Below are 23,962 nucleotides of genomic sequence, written 5' to 3'. Positions count from 1 at the left end.
AGGCAGCTTGTAAACTATTATCTTACTCCTTAAAATGGAAACATTTGTCCCTTTGGTGTGCTTCTCACAACTTCAGTCCTCTTAATCATTTTCAAAGTTTCTACAGTATTCGTTGCGTCTCTCAGATTCTGGTCTCAAATGTCATGTGCCAGTTTCTATGCAGTTTCTCAAAGGTCTAATGCATCCCTATCCACCACTACAGCCTTCGGTTCCCATTTGAAATGTTGGCTTCTGATCTCTAAAATTTTTCATTTAGAAGACGCTTTTTCTTTTCACCATAAATTCAACTGCTTGATTAGTGAGATCCAAGCTCTGGTTCACTATTCTCCCTTATACCAGATTCTTCCCTACAAATTTAGTTTTGCTTACCCACCCAAGGTTTTTACCAAAAATAGTTATACCTGTTCATCTCAATTAAGATAATATCCCAGTGTTCTTCACAAAACCCCATTCACAACCAGAAAAATCAACTTTACGTACTTCAGATGGCAAAAGATCATTTTTATTTTATCTAGGTCATACCAATAACCATAAGAATAGTCATACTGGGTCAGACCAATGGTCCATCTAGCCCAATATCCTGTTTCCAACAGTGGCCAAGCCAGGTCACAAGTACCTGGCAGAAATATAGTGGTAACATTCCATTCTACTAATCCAAGGACAACAGTGGCATCCCCGTGTCTGTCTCAGTAGCAGACTATGGACTTTTTCTCCAGGAACTTTTTTTTTTTACCCAGACACATTAACCCCTGTTACTACATCCTCCGGCAAAAGGTTCCAGAGCTTAATTGTTCGTTGTGTAAAAAAATATTTCCTCTTATTTGTTTTAAAAGTATGTCCATGTAACTTCCTTGAATATCCCCTAGTCTTTTTACTTTTGGAATGAGTAAAAATTCAGTTCACTTCTACTCATTCTACACCACTCAGGATTTTATAGACCTCGATCATATCTCCCCTCATCTGTCTCTTTTCCAAGCTGAAGAGCCCCAACCTCTTTAGCCTTTTCTCATATGAGAGGACTTCCATCCTCTTTATCATTTTGGTTGCTTTTCTTTGAACCTTTTCTAATTTTGTTATATATTTATTGAGATACGGCAACCAGAACTGAACGCAGTACTCAAGGTGAGGTCACATCATAGAGCGATACAGAGGCATTATAGTATTTTTGGTCTTATTTACCATCCTTTTCCTAATGATTCCTAACACCCTGTTTGCTTTTTTGGCTTCTGCCGCACACTCCAGCTTTTCTTCTCCTTTCATCCTACCCATTTTGTGCCTTGCAGTCAAATAAATAAACAAAAAGAAGAGTGATAAATATGACAAGGAGTCAGTAATCCTCAACTTTAGGTAAGGACTCTAGAATCTCAGACTTACTCCTTCACCAAAACGTTTTTCAAACTGCAACGTAGCTATTAAATAGAACAGCTGTGTCTACACTATCCCACTGCCCACTTAGAACCCCTGTTGCATGTAAGCAACTCCACTTATAAATTGGATATTAAAAACTGGCCAAACTAAAATACATGTTTTTTTTTTTTTTAAACACTTTCAAGTAATTTTACTAATCATTTTGTGCTCTTACCTGTATTTTAGTATGCCACTGATCTTACTGACTTCTGTATGTATTATAAGATGCCCCAGTTAGCAGTGCCATGTAAAAGTCTCACACTTGGGGGGGGGGGGGGGGGTTCAGTCTGATGATTAAAAATGGAATTCGGATGCATTATAATAGAAGGCTTTGTTTCACTGATCTACACAGTGTGCTCTATACTTAGAACATTAAAAAAAACTGTTACAGAGATATTTAAAGAGAAAGGGATGGGATTTGATATACTGCCTTTCTGTGGTTACAATCAAAGCAATTTACATATTATGTATTTACTTATTTTGTATTTGGGGCAATTGAGGGTTATGTGATTTGTCCAGAGTCACAAGGAGCTAAAAGTAATTAAGAAATAGGCTTGCTTAAGGCTTAACATTCTTTTGCTAAAGGAAAAACGCTAATTGACTCCAGCATCAAAAATTTATTTAACAAAGCTCATAAGTAGAACCCACCCTTATTCTGTCATAGATGTTGAGCTGGTTTGAATGCTCCTGGATGAAGAATCAAACTCTTTTTTTTTTTTTTTTTTTTAATGAGTTGAATTTGAAACAGAGGTCTAAACATGCCAAATACAGATCTATTGAAATAATTCTGGGATAGTTTCTCAAAGGAAACAGAATAAAAGCACAAAAGGGCCTTCAGGCGCAGGACAATGTGAGTACTTTAATCCGAAAAGACCCGACATGGGCCGTGCCGTGTTTCGGCAACACTTCACCTGCCTCAGGAGTCACACAAATCCTGTGTCAGATTTTGAGAAATTGTCACAGATGGATGATCCAAATCTGGATACGAGTATACCAGATAATACAAAATTAAAAGTTTGTCTCGGTCATTTTCAATTTGGCAATGTTTTCTAGACAGCGTTTTTCCCGCGCTTGCAGGACTGAGATGAACTTTTCATTTTGCGTTATCTGGTATACTCATATCCTATATATCAGTCTGTGACAGTTTTTCAAAGCTTGATACAGGATTTATGTGACCCCTGAGGCTGGCGAATTGTCACCGAAACACGACCCATGTTAAAAAGTATTCACATTGAACTGCACCTGAAGGCCCTTTTGTGCTTTTTTCTGTTTTGTTTGACTGGTGTGCTTTAGACCCTCTCTTTACCAACGTAATCAAAGGAACATATTGGGGAAAAGGTGTAAGAAAATTTCACAGTTTGAATATCCCTTGGGGCACTGTCAGATTCATAATTCCATAAAAATAACTTGGCAGAGCCAGGACACAGACAAGCTATCCTTCCAAAATCAGTAGCCATGGTTAAGGAAACTGCTGAGGAAGGGGACCTGTTGTATAAGATTAAGAAAAAAGGAAAGTGTTGGGGTCTTCACCCACCTTACATAAGTACATAAGCACTGCCACGCTGGGAAAAGACCAAAGGTCCATGAAGCCCAGCACTCTGTCTTCGACAGCGGCCAATCCAGGCCCCAAGAACCTGGCAAAACCTCAAAATTTAATAACGATCAATGGACTTTTCCTTCAGGAATCTGTCCAGACCCCCTTTAAACTCAGCAAGGCCAGCTGCCGTCACTACGTTCTCCGGCTATAAGTTCCAGAGTCTAACCATGCGCCAAACCCCAGCTGATTACTGCTAGAAAACCACACTCTTCGATTTGTTTCTTACAGTAATAAAACGCAAAATACTCAGAAGTGAAATAAAAGGAAAAGTTTATTCTGGAAACAAGTACATAGTTGGCTCAAGCAAGTCTGAAATACAGAAAAGATATATTAGAGAGACTTTTCTATTTCTATGCCATAGAAACAAAATCACGCCTCTGCAGATTTCCCTCATTTTTATACAATAGACTTAGCATATCTTATACAACAACCTGGAAACCAGTTCGTACCCCTAATTCTTAGAATAGCAGTTATGCCACTCAACCTGACTCGGAGTCAGAAAGCCATACCTTCTGTCACAAATTCTAATCCCACCTGCTAATGCTACTTCAGCAGTTTTTTTATATCACCTATCCAAACTATATACCAGCTGACCTTGTGGTTAAGCTAGCAAACTGTCCTAACTTCCCCTTTTCACTATCCAGATACAATGTGGTTTCAAACTCTATGAAACACAGGAAATCTAATTACATTGGACTATTCTGTATGCATGTACTTATCTTCTAAAAGCTTACAACAAAGTTCACAATAAAATTCTTAAGCTGTCTTGTATAGTATTGTGTCCTAGACATGACCCTAACACTGGTCAGCAAAAATAAAGAAAAAAACTGGGGGTTTTCCATTTTTTTTCCATTTGTACCCCGCGCTTTCCCACTCATAGCAGGTTCAATGCGGCTTACATATTATATACAGGTACTTATTTGTACCTGGGGCAATGGAGGGTTAAGTGACTTGCAGTGTTCAATTAAAAAGCCAGGTTTTGAGGAGGTAGGCTGGGGCTGAAGCCCTGTTTGGGCTGGTTCTCCTTCCTGGTTAATTTTGTCAGCTGCTGGCTCCTTATCTCATGGCCTCTTGAAAGAAGTCAGAGTCAGCAAGGGCTGCAACATCTCGAGAAAAGAGCATGGGGAAATTGCAGCCGATCAAGGTTAATGCGGGCAAGATGACTGCAATGGGATCTGAACTGACCAATGACTCTGACTTGGGATCTGATGGAGCAAGCGGTGTGGCGACAGCCTGTGATTTTAGAAAATGGGTATTAGAGCTGAAGTCAGACTTTAAGTTGGTGCGGCAAGACCTGAAAGGTCATGTTAGATAGTATTAAAAAAGAAACTGCAGGCAGGCAGACTCGCACAGTGTAAGGAACACGTGGCATGACTCCTTTTATAAATCCCAAAGGGCAGATACAAAAGCGCTCTGTGAATGCATGGAGGATCTAGAGAACAGATCCAGAAGGAACAACTTGCGTTTCAGAGGGGTACCGGAAGAATCTGCCTATACTAACTGAACAGAGATAGCACAAGATACCATTTGGCACGTTTTGCAAACTTCAGAGCCTACAGACGCAACTTCTCCCATGATCAAACTTGATAGGACTCACCGCTCTCTTCATCCTAATTGATGCACTCTTTCCCCAAGATCTTGTATAACTGTCTCTCGCCCACACACACCTGTCTCAGTAAAAAGGTCCATTTCACCTTCTCCCATGATTTGCCCAACCAACCACACTAAATGTGTAAACAAGTTTTTTGGCCCAGAGGAGTGTAGGAGTGTGGGGGTCACATGTCTGTACATGCACAATTTCAAAGAGCCACCTTGTAGCCATTAATATGCTACTTGTGTTGACCTGCTGCAGGCAGATGATCATAAAGCGTAGTTAAATGCAGGCACTAGTCAGGCGCTATTGGCCTCTAGCGCCCACATCAACCTCTGATTATCTGCCAGTTGGACTACATACGTCTTAACACCCCTTAATACTTAGAAGCCCCCTTTTTGCAGCTATCACCACCATGAGCCATTTAGGATAAGTGTTTACCAACTGTGAAGTGCAAGATGGTGCAATTTTGCATATTCACCTTGTCAGAATACCTTAAGTTTTATGTGGTTGGCTGGGGATGTCTGTGAACCACAGATTTGCTATTGACAAGGTAGGGCAACCAGGGCTGCATGAATGTCAGTACTACTCCTAGCAGGCTGCAACATTATGTAAAAGCTCCATAGACCTTTTGTACTGCACTGGGTAGGGCCGGGTGTTGCCATTTTGGAGGCAGTGCTTGTCAGAGGCGGGACGAGGATCACATCCCTCATCCATTCAAGGTAGCAGGGGTTCGCAGTCAGTCACCACCAGTCTCTGTTAGACCACCAAGGAATGGACTAGAGGTCTAGTGACCTCCAACACTTTTTTTCTGTTGGAGGATGGGTGTTAGGGGGCTGAAGGTCCACCGGATCGCCAGCCCCCCATGTTGGTGTCTGGGGTGAGGGCTTGGGTGGGTCATGGTCGCTGGAGGGTGTGGAGGGTTAGCCTCTTTGAAAGTTTGACAGCCCGGACCTGTCAAACAAGTGCAGGAGGATGCACACAGGCACAGTCCTCCCACACTTCACCCCTATGATCAGAACTAATAGCATGCTTAAATTTACATTCTGTTATCTCTGATCATAGGGACGATATTGCCCCGTGCTGTTCTGGCGCTATTTTTAGATTGCTTTTTGGAATAGCACGGGGCTTCAAGTCAAATATTTGTTCTTTCACATTTGAAGTATAGCGTATGTTGTATAGATCAGTAGGCTAATTTAATTCATTTTGAATTGTATTTTTATGTGGGATATAAGTGAACAATAAATAAATAAATACAGCAAATTGCTGTATTTAAAATATTTTGTCCAAGTATTCATATTGTTGATTTTTCAGAATGAAGAGATGTTTTCATTGAATGATACATTATACTGGCTTATACTTTATTGTAGTTGTATTTTCTTCTAAGAAATTATTACTCTCCCCACCCCCCCCTTGTTTTCCCACAGTCCTTTTTATGTTCTGTAGTGCTATTACACTTAAAAAAAAATTTTTTCTTTTGGCAGGCACAAGCAGACGATTCTTCTGGCAGTAAGCTGGACTTACCTGTAGGTGTGTATAACTGATACTGATGGACATGGTATTAAGTGGGTCACATGCGTGGCAAGGAAAAGGCCATCTATATTTACCATACAAGGTTCTGCCTTTACTTCATGTCCTTATAGATGTTTCAGAAGGAATGAAAAAAATGTATAAGATGAAAGAAAAATGTGTACCGTGGTACCATTTGAATGGCATTCCTTTCCTTTTCTAATTTTGATTTGTCCTGTCTTGCTATTTTACCAGGAAAGGAGGTATATTATGGTATCAATCCTAAAATGTTTCTATGGTCTTTGACAACATGCAGGATTTAATCAGGTACACATATAGGTTAGGGTTTTAACTTTAGAGCACAGTTTAGCCTTTTTGAAATAAAATAATACAGAGCTGATATCACAGGAAACCCAAGTTCAGTTTTAACTTTAGTTTGCAGCACAACTTAGTTTTCATAGTGTAAAACCCTTTTCTCCCCAAATTTATAAAACTTAGTAATGCTAAGATGCAACGAGAGATGTGCTTTCCAGTCTTTTGCATTGTGTCACATTTATGATTATCTGTGAGTTGATGAGAGGTTTTATGTGTGCCCCTGAAACAAAGAGCTCCTAGATCTCAGAGAACAAGTCCATTCTCTTGAGGCTAGAGTAGCAGACTTGGAGGAGCTGAGGGAGACAGAGAGATGGAACTTCTCTACAACATCCCTGTATGTCTCATCTATATATCTCTCTGAGGAGACCTACAGGGACGTTGTAGAGAAGTCCCACCTCCAGTCTGGCAGCCCCTGTGCTGCCTTGGAGGAGGCAGGTCTCCTAAAAGGAGCATCATCCTGGTGAAGTAGGAAGTACTCCTTCTAGCCCACCAGAGGATGTAATATCCTGTCAAACCAAGGATGTGTCTCCAAGAACTTCTGCCCAGACAGGAAGGGTTAGGACAGCTATTATAGTTGGTTATTTGATCATTAGGCATCTAGATAACTGGACGGCATGGTGCTCAGGCCACACATTTGGTCTACAAAGACAGCCTGGTAGATAGATTGAGCAGAATGGTGCAACCGCACGAGTGGTCTCTGAATATGGGTGTAGCCTGCCATATCTTCCAAGAGTGGTACACCTCCTTGGTGAATCTTATTCTCCGAGAACAAGCAGGCTGCTTGTTCTCACTGATGGGTAACGCCCACAGCAGCCCTGAGGTCCAGAAATCTACCTAGCAACAAAAGTTTGCTAGAGCCTTCGGTTGCGCACACCGCGCATGCGCAGCCATCTTCCCGCCCATCGCGCAGGGACATCAGTTTCTTTTTGTCTGCGGTTGAGAGAGACTGTGTTTTTGTCCCTCTCAGCGCGTCCTGAGAGAGCCTTCGTTTTTTTTGTGCACTTTCTCGTGTTTTTCTCTTTTTCTTTCTTCTCTGAAGGCTCCTTTGATCTGTTTAAAAAAAAAAAGTTTTCCTTAGACTTTTAGTGTTGGCCGGCTTAAGTTCGTTTCGCCGCCATTGCGGCCTTCTTTGGCCGCCCGTTCGTGTTTTCTCCACTTTTGTGCCTTCTTTTTGGCACCATCGCCGACTTTGACTTCGCTGCCGCTATTTTTCCGTCCATGACATCGAGGATTCCCAGCAGTTTCAAGAAGTGCGGTCGGTGCAGCCGGGCAATCTCAGGTTCTGATCCACACTCGTGGTGTATTCAGTGCCTTGGGCCCAAACATCGCCCAGCTGACTGTAAATTGTGTCTCAGTCTCAAGAAGCGAACACAAGCGGCGAGACAAGCTCAGCAGGACCGTCTGTGTGGAGCTTTGCCCGGTATGTCGACAAAGGTACCGAGTTCGGCGGTGTCGATGTCGGCACCGGAGCAAGCATCGACGTCTGGAGTGCAGGTTATGGCTGTCTACAGACCACTGCACGCTGGGAGTAGTGAGCCGTCGAGCTGGTCTCCACTGGTCTTGCAGTGCTCCTGCTTCACAGGCCCATCAGGACCGACCTTCTTCGGACCCGACCCCGAGGAGATGTTTGGATTCGACATCCTCCTTGTTGGTACCGAGGTGTACCGATGCTGTACCTCGGGCGAAGGCTAAGAAGCATCGGTCTCCTTCTCGACACGGTACCGGGAGCCCCGGGGCGTCGAGGGACTCGGCACCTGAGAAGCGTCGATGCCGGGAGGACCGCTCCCCCTCTTTTCAGGAGGTGTCGATGCGTCGGTCAGTGGATAGCCCGGTACCCGCCGCCTCATCCTTTGCAGGTTCTGCCTCCATCTCCTGTACTGGCTCCCCTGACTTTCTCTGTAGAGACTCTGGACGAGCGCCTCCGAGTGTTATGATTCTGCCGGTTTGGCAGGGGAAGGGGGGTGGACTTCACTCCTGATTGGCTGGCAGGGTCTGACTGACGTCAGGGGGTGTACTTTAGCCTGCTTCCTCCTGCCCTTCCTGCTTTGGAGTTACATTTCCTTGTGACTAGGAAGCCATGCAGATCTTAGTCAGAAAGTGCTCTGTGCTCTGGCTTTGATCTGTGTTTCTGTTTAGGGATTCCTTTTCCCTGCCCCTGTTTGTGTTAGCTGGTTGCAGCTGTGTGTTTGGAGCTGTAATCAGCTCACTGCCTCTAGCTGGGCTCTCCCTCTCTGCCTGCAGTTCTCAGTGGGAAGCCGGCTGTGTGTTTGTTCAGCGGGGGCTGTGCTCTGGGTTAGAGCTTTCTTTCTGTTTGTTTATTTTGTGCCTGCCTGCTAGCTCAGTAAGTTTAACCCTTTGTGTGCAGTGGCTCTGCCTCTGTCTTCTGGGTGTTCTGTCAGAGATTTCCTTTTTGTTCTGTTGTGTCTTTTCCCTGGCTTTTGGCTAGGGCCAGGGTTTTTCTTTTGTTTGCTGCTCTTGTCTCTGGCTTGTAGGTGCTTCCTGTATTTAGTTCCCCTGTCCTGCGCTGGTCCCCTGGGAGGCTGTGGCCCCGCTGTGGTTCCTTTGTTACTCCCTTTGCCTTGTGGCTGGTGTTCAGCGCGTGGTTGGCACCTTGGGGTCCCGGGGGGACTCCTGGGTCTCTTTCACCCCTTCCTGTGTGTGACTGGGTTCCAGTTCGGCCGTGAGGCCCGCACGAGTGGCTCTGAGTGTCTGGGTTCCTGTTCGGCTGCGAGGCCCGCCTGCATGCCTATTTCCCTTTCTTCCTGAGGTGCTGCGGGGGAGGGTAGGTTAGGGGTATTGCATAGCTGGGTGTGCAGTGGTGGGTTGGTCTCCCCTTGGCCTGGGTCGGTGCTCTGCTGGCCTCGGCCAGGGCTCAAGGGTTCACGACCAACCCAATGGATTACACCGAGCCATTCTCCCAGGTCTCCTGGAAGGGCTGTGGCGCCAGTCTGTACCAGTACCAGGGGTGCTTGCGCCCTCAGTGCCGTTGATAGAAGCGTCGGCTGGCTCCTTGCCTGTGGTGAGATCTCCGGCACCGCTTCCGGCATCGGCTTCGGCGGCCACCCAGGTCGACGCCCTGTCGACATCGTTGGAGGGAGCTTCATCGCCGCCGCCGAGGGAGTCAGCCTCTCGACGACACTCTCGTGGACATAGTTCCTCGCAGTCGAGATGGGCCCAGTTACGGACTGCTGTTCGAGAGCTTTTGTCCGATACCGAGCAGGAGGACTCGTGGGAGAAGGAAGAGGATCCCAGGTATTTCTCATCCGAGGAGTCTTGTGGTCTTCCTTCTCACCCCACTCCCTCACCTGAAAGAAAGCTTTCTCCACCGAAGAGCCTTTCTTTTGCCTCCTTTGCCTCCTTTCTCCTTTGACTGTGAGCATTCCCTTCCCGGTGGTTACTGAGGATGAGCCTAGGACTGAGATGCTTGAGGTCCTCGACTATCCTTCGCCACCTAAGGAGTAGTCCACTGCTCCTTTGCATAATGTCCTGAAGGAGACATTGCTTAGGAACTGGACGAAACCCTTAACTAATCCCACCATTCCTAAGAAGGTTGAGTCCCAGTATTGGGTCCACAGAGAACCTGAGTTGATGAGGACCCATTTACCTCACGACTCTATGGTTGTGGATTCTGCTCTCAAGAGAGCCAAGAGTTCTAGAGATTTTGCCTCGGCGCCCCCGGGGCAGGAATTTAGAACTCTCGATTCTTTTGGGATGAAGGCCTACCAGTCCTCTATGCTCATGTCCAAGATCCAGTCGTACCAGCTCTACACGAGATATGCGGAACAATGTGAACCAACTGGCGGACCTGGTGGATATGCTCCCTGTGGAGCAAGCCAGGCATTTTCAGGAGGTGGTCAGGCAGCTGGTCGTAAATTCCTGTCCAGGGGTGCTTATGACACTTTTCATGTTGCATCCAGGTCCGCTGCTCAAGGTATAGTGATGCGCAGACTCTTGTGGCTGCGTGCCTCTGACCTGGACAGTAGGACCCAGCAGCGGCTTGAGGATGTTCGTTGCCGGGGGGATAACATTTTTGGCGAGAAGGTCGAGCAGGTTGTGGAACAGCTCAACCAGCGTGTAACCGCCCTCGATAATCTCTCCCACCATGCGCCTTCAGCATCTACCTCAACTGGTAGGCTTTTTTTCCAGGGAAGGAGGAGTGCTCCCTATTCTTACAATAAGCGTAGGTACACTCCACCTTCTCGACAGCCTTCTCAGGCTCAGCCCCAGTTCGCTCGTTCGCATTAACAGCGTGCGCCCAGACAGGCCCCTGCAGCTTTCCAGCAAAAGCAAAGGATGGGCTGGCTCCAGCTGAGCATAGCCGCCGTAAACGTACCTGTGCCGGACGACTTGCCAGTCAGAGGGAGGTTAAAATCTTTTCACCAAAGGTAGCCTCTCATAACCTCCGACCGGTGTGTTCTCCAAATAGTCCGGTTAGGATACACCCTCAATTTGATTTCTACACCTCCAAATTGCCCACTAGCAGCTCAGTCCTTCAGCTTCCAGTACAGGCAGGTACTTGCATAGGAACTCTCCGCCCTTCTCAGCGCCAATGCGGTCGAGCCCGTTCCACCAGGGCAAGAAGGGCTGGGATTCTATTCCAGGTACTTATTTGTGCAAAAGAAAACGGGGTGGTGTGTCCCATCCTAGACCTAAGGGCCTGAACAAATTTCTACTCGCACAAAAGTTCAGGATGGTTTCCCTGGGCACCCTGTTTCCCATGATTCAGGAAATCGGTTGGCTATGCTCTCTGGACTTAAAGGATGCTTATACACACATCCCGATACTTCCAGCTCCCAGGAAGTATCTTCAATTACGTCTGAGAGCGTAGCACTTCCGGTATTGTCTGCACCATGTCTTTACAAAATGCCTGGCTTTAGTTGCGGTGTCGGTATGCAGACTGGGAGTGCATGTGTTCCCTTATCTTGACGATTGGCTGGTGAAAAACACCTCAGAGGCAGGAGCTCTACAGTCCATGCAGATGACTATTCAACTGCTGGAGCTACTCAGGTTTGTTATAAATTACCCCAAGTCTCATCTTTTCCTTGTTCAGAAACTGGAATTTATAGGAGCTCTACTGGACTCTCAGACGGCTCGGGCCTATCTTCCAGAAGTGAGAGCAGACAATATTCTGTCTCTTGTTTCCGTGGCCAGAACATCTCAGCAGATCACAGCTCGGCAGATATTGAGACTTCTAGACCATATGGCCTCCACAGTTCGTGACACCCATGGCTCATCTTCACATGAGATCAGCTCAATGGACCCTAGCTTCTCAGTGGTATCAAGCTGCAGGGGATCTAGAGGAAGCAATCCAGCTGTCCACCGATTTTCACAATTCCCTTCAGTGGTGGACTGTTCAGTCCAATTTGACCTTGGGACGTCCTTTTCAAATTCCTCAGCCACAAAAAAGTGCTGACAACGGATGCATCCCTCCTCAGGTGGGGAGCTCATGTAGACGGGCTTCATACTCAAGGAGTTTGGTCCCTTCAGGAAAAAGGTCTTCAGATCAATCTCCTGGAGTTGCGAGCGTTCTGGAACGCTCTAAAGGCTTTCAGAGATCGGTTGTCCTATCAAATTGTCCAAATTCAGACAGACAATCAGGTTGCAATGTACTACATCAACAAGCAGGGGGGCACCGGATCTCGCCCCCTGTGTCGCGAAGCCGTCCAGATGTGGCTTTGGGCTTGCCGTTACGGCATGTTTCTCCAGGCCACGTATCTGGCAGGCGTAAACAACAGTCTGGCCGACAGATTTAGCAGAATAATGCAACCTCACAAGTGGTCGCTCAATTCGGGTGTTGTATGCAAGCCCTTCCGATAGTGGGGCACCCCCTCGGTGGCTCTTTTTGCCACTCAGGTCAATCACAAAGTCCCTCAGTTCTGTTCCAGACTTCAGGCCCACGACGGACTAGCGTCGGATGCCTTTCTCCTACATTGGGGAAGGGCCTTTTCTACGCATATGCTCCCATACCTCTGGTGGGAAAGACTTTGCTGAAACTCAAGCAAGACCGCGGAACCCTGATTCTGATTGCTCCCTTCTGGACACGTCAGATTTGGTTCCCTCTTCTTCTAGAGTTGTCCTCCGAAGAACCGTGGAGATTGGAGTGTTTTCCAACCCTCATCACTCAAAATGAGGGGCCGCTTCTGCATCCCAACCTCCGGTCTCTGGCTGTCACAGCCTGGATGTTGAGAGCGTAGAATTTGCTTCCTTGGGTCTCTCTGAGGGTGTCTCCCGGGTTTTGCTTGCTTCCAGGAAAGATTCCAAGAAGAGGTGCTACTTTTTTAAATGGAGGAGGTTTGCCGTCTGGTATGATAGCAAGGCCCTAGATCCTCGCTCTTGTCCTACACAGATCCTGTTTGAATACACACTTGTCAGAGTCTGGTCAAGACCATCTCTGTAAGAGTTCATCTTAGTGCAATCAGTGCTTAACATCAACTGGTAGAAGGTAAGCCTATCTCTGGACAGCCATTAGTTGTTCGCTTCATGAGAGGTTTGCTTTTGTCAAAGCCCCCTGTCAAACCTCCACCAGTGTCATGGGGTCTCAACATCGTTCTCATCCAGCTGATGAAATCTCCTTTTGAGCCACTGAATTCCTGCCATCTGAAGTACTTGACCTGGAAGATCATTTTCTTTGTAGCTGTTACTTCAGCTCGTAGAGTCAGTGAGCTTCAAGCCTTGGTAGTGCATGCTCCTTATCTAAAGTTTCATCACAACAGAGTAGTCCTCCGCACACACCCAAGTTCTTGCCGAAGGTGGTGTCGGCGTTCCATCTGAACTAGTCAGTTGTCTTGCCAACCTTCTTTCCCCGTCCTCATACCCACCCTGCTGAACGTCAGTTGCACACCTTGGACTGCAAGAGAGCATTGGCCTTTTACGTGGAGCGGACAAGCCTCTTCAGACATTCCGCCCAAATGTTTGTTTCTTTTGATCCAACAGAAGGGGAGTCGCAGTCGTTCCAATTGGCTAGCAGGTTGCATTTCCTTCACTTATGCCCAAGCTGGGCTGACTCTTGAGGGCTATGTCACGGCTCATAGTGTTAGCACCATGGCAGCGTCGGTGGCCCACTTGAAGTCAGCCACTATAGAAGAGATTTGCAAGGCTGCGACGTGGTCATCAATCCACACATTCACATCTCACTACTGCCTTCAGCAGGATACACGGCGCGACAGTCGGTGCTGCAGAATCTGTTCGGGGTTTAGAATCCAACTCCACCCCCCTAGGCCCATTTTTATTCTGTTCCACGCTGTACTCTCAGCTGTTCTGGTTCGTAGGTAAATCCTTATGTCCTCGCCGTTGCGAGGCCCATACCCCAGTCGTGAGAACAAGCAGCCTGCTTGTCCTCAGAGAAAGCAAAGATACATACCTGTAGCAGGTATTCTCCGAGGACAGCAGGCTGATTGTTCTCACAATCCCGCCCACCTCCCTTGTTGGAGTTGTCTTTCTCCTTGTTATTGCTTTTTTTAAATCTAACTGAGTGGGACTCCCGCGCGACGGGCGGGAATATGGCCGCGCATGCGCGGTGCGCGCAGCCCATGTTCTGGAAGTCTCTGGCAAGCTTTTTGTTGCTATGGAAGATTTCCGTTCCTGGGCCACCGTGGACGCAGACCCATTCGTGAGAACAATCAGCCTGCTGTCCTCGGAGAATACCTGCTTCAGGTATGTAACTTCGCTATTTAGTCAGCATTAAGATCTGAGACTGCTGTGCCCCTCTTTGTAGATGTTACTGTGAAAATACGTTATTCCGAGACTAGAGCATCTGCCTTTTCTGTGTCAGGGGTGGCCTTTTGGTATCCACTTGCATGTCAGCTACATTTGTGTAGCAGCATTTTACAACTTTTAAAACACAGCTTTTGTAATGGCCTTTTTTTTAAGCTGAGTAGGCTGGATGCTATGCTATTTGCTGAACAGTTACATTTGTGTTGAATTCAGGATGAAGAATTGTTTGGTATGTACTGTGTATTTTTGTTTGTTTTGTCCTATTATGTGTGTTTTTATGGAACCCAGCAAGGTTTTAGGTGAAAATTTTTAAAATAAATATCTCTCATCAATGGGGAAAGTGGAGAACCCTGGGGGGACCCCACAATCAGGCCACCAAGGAGGGGAAATATGCTCATTTTTCTTCACCTTGTATGTAGCTTTTTAAGAAATTCACCAAACTATTCAATACAGTATTAGCAATCCCCAATTCACTAAGCCTAAGCAACAGCACCGAGTGATCTACAGCATCAGAAACTGCTGAGATGTCAAATTGAAGCAAGATAATTTTGTTTGCCTGTACTCAGGCAGCTTCTAACTTTAGATGTCAATGTTAACAGCAGTGTCTCTGTGCTGTGCTACCTTATGCAGTAAGTTTTCTTGTCAGGCAGATTGGATGGACCGTACAGGTCTTTATCTGCCGTCATCCACTGTTAACTATGATTGTTTTCTAAAGTGCATTACCGTTATTGCAAAAACATATTTCAGTTTAGATGCACAGTGTGTTAAACAAACTGCATAGGAGGAAGTGATGTCACCGGAGGAGATGGCAGCCTAGGAGAGGAGCTCCGAAGCCACGAATGTGCTTGAGCTCTTACTAGATTTGAAAATGGGTACGGTGCTCCTCTAGTGCTCTCCCTTTTTACTTCATCTGCTGGTATTGATGGTGACGCGGAAAAACAAAAGTACTCAGCGGGTGGCGTCTGCTGCCACGTTTGCCCCCCATCGAATCCAAGATGGCTGGCTTGGAGTCCGACACTCTTTTGCCAGCGGATGCACAAGATGGAGAGCGTGTCTCTGCACAAGGAAATCGCTCGTGGTTGGGGAATTTAAAGCAGATATTTCTGCTCTTTGCACAGATCTACAGGTGTCTCTGGAGGATTTTACGAGAAACCTGGCAGATGTTAATAAAATAATTGCTGATGTGGAGGCCCATTTGGACACTCGGGGTGAGGAATTTGTCATTTTGCACACCACTGTGAATCAATTAAGGGTGCACAATGAAAAACACAACTTAAGCTAAGTCCTTGAAAATAGATCATACTGAAGTTATCTCCTGGAAAGGGGGTTATATTGTTTCGGAAGGGCTTGGATATGGTGATACATAGGACTTTAAAGAGGGCAGAGGGGTGTTACATTATTAGCCACGTGACTATTGAACGATGAGACTTGCTGCTCTGTAGTCTTCCATATCATCATGCTGATCAATCCATAGACTGGTGGGTTGTGTCCATCTACCAGCAGGTGGAGATAGAGAGCAATCCTTTTGCCTCCCTATATGTGGTCATGTGCTGCCGGAAACTCCTCAGTATGTTCTCTATCTTCAGCAGGTGGTGGTCACACACAGCAGCAGCTCTGGCTAGGCCTCCAAGCCTAATTTTAGGTTTTGTTGAGTGCCTGGGGTTGAGGGCTCTTCTTGAGCAAGTGCAAACCTGGTGGTGCCAGGTCCCTCCTTTTCTCCCCCCTCCCGCTGGCTCCGTTTAAAAAAAAAAAAAAAAAAATTTGGACGTCCTTAAGGGCGTTTATTTTGAAGTTTATTTAAACGTTTATTGCAGCTACTCACTGGGACACCAGGTCGTTACAGCTCGGAGTGGAAAGCAGGTAATTTTACCTTTTTGTAGCGGGCAGGGGGTTCCCCGATTGATCTCCACGTGGCTGATGGCGTCGGAGGGCGAGGGCGCAAAGAATCGCTCCCCGGACCGCGTGTGCGCGTCTAGCGGGGATGCGGGGGTTTTAAAGTCTGATTCGCCCTTGTTGGGTGTCAGTTTGGAGGCCGGTCAATGTCCCGGTTCTTCCTCCGGTGCGGCGGTTTTTCCCGCCATTAAACGCCCATCCCCCGCTGCTCGCCTCCGCCATCTTGGCCGGCCACGCTGCTCGGACGGCTTCTTCTTGGGCCGCCCTTGAGGTGGGAGACGTTAATGCCATGGCCGCCCTTCATTTGGGCGACGGCAGAAAAGCGGCTAAAGTTAAGCGCCGTTCTTCCCGCGCGCCTCCTTCGCGGAGTGTCGCGCCGGACGCCATCTTGGATGCGCAGCATGTTTCTCCCCCGCTCTTGCGAGCGCCGGTTGAGGGTGCGTCTAGGGCTGTGGCCCAGGCTGCTGAAGTGCACAGTCTGGGGGGTTTCTCCCCCGAGTTTATTTTGCTGCTGCATCAGGCCTTCCTTATGCAAAACGCTGCCCCTGCTCCCTTGTCCGATAAAGGGATTGAGGCCCCCGGAAGTAAACGCCCTCGGGTGGATTTCCAGGCCTTAGAGGACTCTGTCTCCTCTGATGTAGATGAGGGCAGCGTATCTGAGTTCTCCCAACGGTCCTTTGGGGATTCCTTGGAGGAGACGGATTCCCGCATCGGATGGAGCGGATGACCCCTCTGCAGCGCGGATCTTTCGCTCAGAGGACTTGCCCAACATGTTAATGCAGGCCATGAGCATTTTGAAGATTTCCTCTCCAGAGGACGTCTCTCCCTCAGCCCCTGTTGGCTCCGCCATTATGCTGGGGACGAAGCGCCCGCCTAGAACCTTCCACGTGCATGATGCCATGCGCACCTTGATTTCGGCTCAATGGGATGTCCGGAAGCGAGCCTCAAAGTGGCTAGGGCTATGTCCCGCCTCTATCCTTTGCTGAAATGTGACGGGAGACCTTTCTTTGGCCTACCGTGGATTCTTAATCACTGCGGTGACTAAGAGAATGGCGTTGCCGGTGGAAGGTGGCACAGCCCTAAAGGACGCCCAAGACAGAAGATTGGAGGTGGCCTTAAGGTCGTCCTTCGAGGCGGCTGCTTTAAGTTTGCAGGCCTCAGTTTGTGGCTCCTATGTAGCCAGGGCGTGCCTGACGATTGTGCAGCGGGCTTCCCCTCGGATCCTTCCTTGAGGGCTGACTGGCCGGCCCGGAATCGGGCCGGCTTATTTGGCAGACTTACTGTATGATGTCTTGAGAGCCTCGGCTAAAGTATGGCTCAGACAGTCTCTGCGCGGCGGTGGCTTTGGCTGAAGCATTGGTCTGCTGACCAGCATCTAAGTCCCGCATGGCTAGTTTCCTTTTAAAGGCAAGCTGCTCTTTGGGGCGAGCTGGACAAATGTGACCGATTCTCGGCACGTCTAAGGGCAAGAGGTTACCAGAAGTCAGGGCTCGGGCCAGTGGTGCTCGCCCTGGTAACTCCAGAGGCCGGTTTTCAGGAAGCCCGTTGGTACCGCCCGGGAAAGTCGGGCTCCCTCTGCCCCCTCTTCCTTCCAAAAGGAACTTCTCCCCAAGACAGCATTCCCTTTCGCAGAGACCGCCGTCCCGGAGGTGCGCCCCTCCGGTCCTCCCCCAGGGTCTTGTACCCAATGACGGGGCCCTGGTCCATGGCCCAGTGCAGATTGGAGGACGCCTGTCCTCATTTCTGGGCGAGTGGACCAAAGTAACTTCAGACGCTTGGGTGCTGGAAGTCATCAGAGACGGCTACAAGTTGGAGTTCTGCCGACCCTTAAGAGACGGGTTGTACTCTCTCCCTGCAAGCTCTCCGGTCAAAGCTGTGGCAGTGCAGCAGACCTTTGGACAACCTGATACGCCTGGGTGCGGTCGTTCCGGTGCCAGAAAATCAGATTGGCAAGGGACGTTACTCCATTTACTTTGTGGTACCAAAGAAAGGAGGTTCTGTCCGGCCTATCCTCGACCTCAAAGGGGTCAATCGGGCCTTGAAAGTGCGGCACTTTCGCATGGAGACTCTCCGCTCTGTTATAGCAGCAGTGAAGGCAGGGGAGTTCTTGGCTTCCTTGGACATCAAGGAAGCGTACCTGCATATTCCCATCTGGCCTCCTCATCAACGCTTTCTGCATTTTGCAGTCCTGGGCCGACACTTCCAGTTCAGAGCCCTCTCTTTCGGGTTGGCTACTGCTCCGCGGACCTTCTCCAAAGTAATGGTGGTCATCGCGGCCTTCCTGCGAAAGGAAGGAGTACAAGTCCATCCTTATCTGGACGACTGGTTGATCCGAGCCCCCTCTTATGCAGAGTGCGGCAAAGCTGTGGACCGGGTGATTGCTCTTTTGAGCTCCCTGGGGTGGATCATCAACTGGGAGAAGAGCCAGCTGCGCCCGACTCAGTCCCTGGAGTATCTGGGAGTTCGATTCGACACCCAAGTGGGCAGAGTGTTCCTGCCAGACAATCGGATTGTCAAACTTCAGGCTCAGGTGGACCAGTTCCTAGTAGCCTCTCCTCTTCGGGCTTGGGACTATGTGCAGCTGTTGGGCTCTATGACGGCCACGATGGAAGTAGTGCCCTGGGCCAGGGCTCATATGAGACCACTACAACACACTCTGCTGCAGCGCTGGACTCCGGTGTCGGAGGATTATGCTGTGCGCCTTCCCTTGGACCCAGCAGTGCGCAAGGCGCTGAGCTGGTGGCTGCAGACAGACAAGTTGTCTGCAGGAATGCCTCTGGTGACCCGGAGTGGATTGTCGTCACGACGGACGCCTCTTTGTCGGGCTGGGGAGCCCACTGCTTGGGAAGGACAGCGCAGGGGCTCTGGTCTCCTGCAGAGGCAAAGTGGTCTATCAACCTCCTGGAACTCAGAGCCATTCGGTTGGCGCTTTTGGAGTTCATCCCGGTACTGGCGCTGAAGCCAGTACGGGTCCTGTCGGACAATGCCACGGCTGTGGCCTATGTCAACCGCCAGGGAGGTACCAAGAGCGCCCCTCTAGCCAAGGAGGCCATGAATCTATGCCAGTGGGCGGAAGCGAACCTGGAACAGCTGTCAGCGGCCCACATTGCCGGAGTCATGAATGTCAAGGCGGACTTTTCTCAGTCGCCATACCTTGGATCCCGGAGAGTGGCAGCTATCTGCTCAGGCGTTCTTGGACATCACGAAGCGCTGGGGCCAGCCGAGCCTAGATCTGATGGCGTCATCGGCCAATTGCCAGGTGCCGCGCTTTTTCAGCAGAGGACGGGACCCTCGATCCCTGGGAGTAGATGCTCTTCTCCAACAGTGGCCGACACAGGAGCTTCTCTATGTGTTCCCGCCCTGGCCCATGTTGGGCAGGGTGCTAGACCGGGTGGCAAAGCATCTGGGCCGGATAATCCTGGTGGGTCCGGACTGGCCCAGACGTCCCTGGTATGCGGACTTGATCAGGCTCTCAGTGGACGATCCTCTGCGGCTGCCAGTGGAGCAGGGCCTGTTGCATCAGGGTCCCGTGGTGATGGAGGATCCCTCCCCCTTTGGTCGTACGGCCTGGCTATTGAGCGGCAGCGTCTGAGAAAGAAGGGCTTCTCAGACAAGGTCATCGCCACTATGCTGAGAGCGAGGAAGCGCTCTACTTCTATTGCTTACGCCAGGGTTTGGCGTACCTTTACAGCGTGGTGTGAAGCAGGCTCACTTTCTCCCTTCACTGCTCCAATTTCTTCAGTGTTGGCGTTCCTGCAAGAAGGTCTGGAGAAAGGCCTGTCGCTCAGTTCCCTTAAAGTCCAGGTAGCGGCTCTGGCTTGCTTCAGGGGCCGCCTGAAGGGTGCTTCCCTGGCTTCGCAGCCAGATGTGGTGCGCTTTCTCAAGGGAGTTAATCACCTGCGCCCTCCTCTGCACTCAGTGGTGCCTGCGTGGAATCTCAACCTGGTGCTAAGAGCCTTGCAGAAGCCGCCTTTTGAACCCTTGTCAAGGGCATCTCTGAAAGACCTGACGTTGAAAGCAGTCTTTTTGGTGGCAATCACTTCAGCCAGAAGAGTTTCCGAGCTCCAGGCACTCTCATGTCGAGAGCCCTTTCTGCAGTTCACTGAGCAGGAGTGTCTATTCGCACAGTGCCTTCCTTCCTGCCCAAGATTGTTTCTCGCTTTCATGTGAATCAGCAGCTCTCTCTCCCTTCCTTTCGTAGGGAGGACTACCCAGAGGAATACTCTGCTCTCAAATATCTGGATGTGAGACGAGTCATCATCAGATACTTGGAAGTGACCAATGATTTCCGGAAGTCGGATCATCTGTTTGTCCTGTTTGCAGGTCCTCGTAAGGGTCTGCAGGCTGCTAAGCCTACAGTGGCAAGATGGGTCAAGGAAGCCATTGCAGCGGCTTATGTGGCCGCGGGGAAGGTGCCGCCTATCCAGCTGAAGCTCACTCCACTAGAGCTCAGGCGGCCTCGATGGCAGAGGCCGGGTCCGTCTCCTTGGAAGAGATTTGCAAGGCGGCAACTTGGGCATCGGCCCATACCTTCTCCAGGCATTACCGCTTGACTGTGGCTGCTCGGGCGGAGGCCCGGTTTGGAGCTTCAGTGTTGCGGTCAGGGATTTCTATGTCCCGCCCTGGGTGAGTACTGCTTCGGTACATCCCACCAGTCTATGGATTGATCAGCATGATGATATGGAAGGTAAAATTATGTATCATACCTGATAATTTTCTTTCCATTAATCATAGCTGATCAATCCAAAGCCCCTCCCAGATATCTGTATTGTTTATATTCTGGTTGCATTTCAGGTTCAAGTTTAGTCTTCAGTTCCTGTTCAGGAGGACTTCGTGTTCAAGTTTTTCAATGGATTCTTCAAGAGTTGAGACGAATTTGTGTTACAGTGAGCTGCTGCATTCCTCTCCCCTCCGTTTTACGGGGCTGGATTGAGACTTAAATTCTGCCGGCGCTCCCTCCCGCTTCGTGCGGCAGTAGGGCAGCTTTGTACCCCTCCCGCTTCGGCGGTGTTAGGGTCAGTCAGCTCCTCCCGCGGTTGTGGTTGCAGGATAAGCCAGATCCCCCCGCATCGGCGGGTGTGGTGTCCCTCCCCCGCTCCGCGGGGATGAGCTGGACGGATTCCCCTCCCCCACTTGTGTGGGGATGAGCTGGGTTAATTCCCCTCCCCCGTTTCGGCGGTGGTGAGCTGGGCAGAGTGTCCCTTTGTGGGTGTAATTCTCTAAGTGCTGAGTCCTGCGGATGGAGCTTGGATATCGACATACTGAGGAGTTTCCGGCAGCACATGACCACATATAGGGAGGCAAAAGGATTGCTCTCTATCTCCACCTGCTGGTAGATGGACACAACCCACCAGTCTATGGATTGATCAGCTATGATTAATGGAAAGAAAATTATCAGGTATGTTACTTAATTTTACCTTTGTGCCCAACCTGTATGACAGAGCTTTTTACCAAATTCTTATGAGACAGCTCTGCTCTTTTGGGGCTTCTATGGTAATGGGGATTTCAGTAGTGTTCATGAATCAGCCTGGGATATGTCTCATTGTCAGCCTTCTGAACGTTATTTATTTATTTATAGCATTTATATCCCACACTTTCCCACCCATGGGCAGGCTCAATGTGGCTTACATTAGTTCAAAAAGGCTAACATCAGTGTAAAAAGGCTTACATCCATCTAGTAACAAATAATCAGATACATTAAGGGTGAAGTAGTTGGTGAGTAATGAGAGAGGGGAAGAAAAGAGAAAGGGGCAGAAGAATTCAATACGGCTGCATAACAGTAATGGTTCAGGAGTCACTAATGCAATGCGGGACTGTAGCGTAAGCTTTTCTAAATAAGTTGGTCTTCAGTGATATTCTGAAAGCCTGTTGTTCGGAAGTAGTTTTAACTGATTTGGGTAAACCATTCCACAATCATGCGCTGATATAGGGAAAGATAGATGCGTAGCTTGTTTTATACTTAAGGGCCACTACATGTGGGGTAGTGAAGATGTAAGTAAGAACAAGAAGATTTGTAAGAATTCCAGGGTGGTAAAATGATAAGATTATCCATATAAGCTGGAGCTTCGCCATAGAGGATTTTATGCACCAGGGTGCAAATTTTAAATGTTATACGATCCTTGACAGGTAGCCAGTGCAGGTTTTCACGTAATGGTCTGGAACTGATGAACTTCGATTTACCATAGATCAATCTTGCAGCTGTATTTTGGACAGTTCGTAATTTTTTGAGAAGCCTTTCCATACACCCTGCATAGATTCCATTGCAGTAATCAAGATGACTTAAAGCTAGCGACCGCAATAAATTGCAGAATACTTCTCTAGGGAAAAAAGGTTTTATACGCTTTAATTTCCAAAGAGTGAAGAATACCTTTTTGACGGTTGCGTTTGTTTGTTCTACCAGTGTTAGATTTCTGTCAAGTATTACTCCTAGAATTTTCAGAGACTAAGAGATTGGCAGGACAAGCTCAGGTGCAATTAAGGTGATGGGATTGAACTTGTAGAGTGAGGTGAGTAGAAGGCAATGAGTTTTCTCTGTGTTGAGCTTCAATTTAAAGGAGTTCTCCCAAGCACACACGGTGTGTAATCCAAGTCTGATGTTGTCAGCTATTTTGGTTAAGTCGTTTCTAAAAGGAATGTAGATTGTGATGTCATCCGCGTAGATGAATAGTTTGAGACCAAGTTTGGAAAGAGCTACGGCCAGAGGAGTTAGCATTATGTTGAATAGTGTTGGGGAAAGAGGCGAACCCTGTGGCACACCACAGTCGGCTGTCCAAGAAGGTGACAAACTTGCTTTGGAGTTGACTTGGTAGGATCTGGAGGTTAGAAAGCCTTTTAACCATTTTAGTACATTGCCGCTGGTTCTGAAATAATCAAGGAGCTGTAGTAGAATAGTATGGTTCACCATGTCAAAGGCACTGGACATGTCGAATTGCAAAAGTAGAATGCTTTTCCCAACTGCTATCTCCCGTTTGAAGTTTGACAGGAGTGTGACGAGCACAGTTTCTGTGCTGTGGAGTGTGCGGAATCCTAACTGTGATTCATGCAAAATGTGGAACTTGTACAGATACTCATTGAGTTGCTTGTTCACCATGCTCTCCATTAATTTTACAAACAGCGGGATCGATGCAATAGGTTGATAGTTGGTAAGATCCTTGCTACTTTTCTGGGTGTCTTTAGGGATAGGGGTGAGTAGGATATTTCCATAGGTTTCAGGGAAGATTCTGTTACTAAGCATGAAGTTTAAATGCAGCATCAGATCAGTAATGAAGCAGGGAAGTGCACAGTTAAGTAAATAATTTGGGCAAGTATCCAATTTGCAGTATTTACTGGAAAATCTGCGCAGTTCCCGCTTAACAGAATCAACTGTTAGAGGTGTAAAGAGTGAAAATGTTCAATCAGCTGGATGCTCTCCCGGACCAGGGTCTAGGCCACTAATAAAATCACTTATTCCTACATTGTTCTGCGGTAAGGAAGACTGTAATTTTATGATTTTTTCTTTGAAAAACTTTGCCAGATTTGCTGCAGATGGGATGTCTGTACTGGTGGTTGTGAGCGTAGTGGTATCAGTTAATTTATTAATGTAAAAGTAGAGTTTTCTCAGGTCTGCATAATCCGGGCCTATTTTGGATTTATAGAAGTGCTTTTTAGATTGTCTAATAGCATTCTTGTATTTTCTGTGTGATTACTTCCATGCATGGTGGTGTTGAGCATCCTTTTGTTTTCGCCATGCTCTTTCTAGTCTTCTTGTAATGGTTTTGAGTTCCTTAAGACCGTCATTAATCCATGGCACTACGGCTTGCCGTTTTACTGTCTTTGTTCTGATCAGAGCTTTGGTATCTAAAATTTTCCTGCATCGTTCATCACAGATGGAAAAGAAG

The 23,962-nt window shown here is 48.0% G+C and overlaps 1 protein-coding gene across 1 annotated transcript in view; it reads left to right on the top strand.

Annotated features, from left to right (window-relative positions):
* The window catches only part of TNRC6B (trinucleotide repeat containing adaptor 6B), a gene marked incomplete at its 5' end in the record, with an annotated part of 663,786 nt that overhangs the window by 181,046 nt on the left and 458,778 nt on the right, over nucleotides 1-23,962 (top strand). Inside the window, 1 exon segment of the mRNA XM_030210577.1 lies at nucleotides 6,080-6,125. Within this exon segment, the coding sequence (XP_030066437.1) occupies nucleotides 6,080-6,125 (46 nt within the window).

The sequence above is a fragment of the Microcaecilia unicolor genome, chromosome 1 (assembly GCF_901765095.1).
Source record: "Microcaecilia unicolor chromosome 1, aMicUni1.1, whole genome shotgun sequence".
NCBI classification, from domain to species: Eukaryota; Metazoa; Chordata; class Amphibia; order Gymnophiona; family Siphonopidae; genus Microcaecilia; species Microcaecilia unicolor.
Note: the sequence above shows the minus strand (reverse complement) of the source record. Positions and strands in the feature narration are given on the sequence as shown.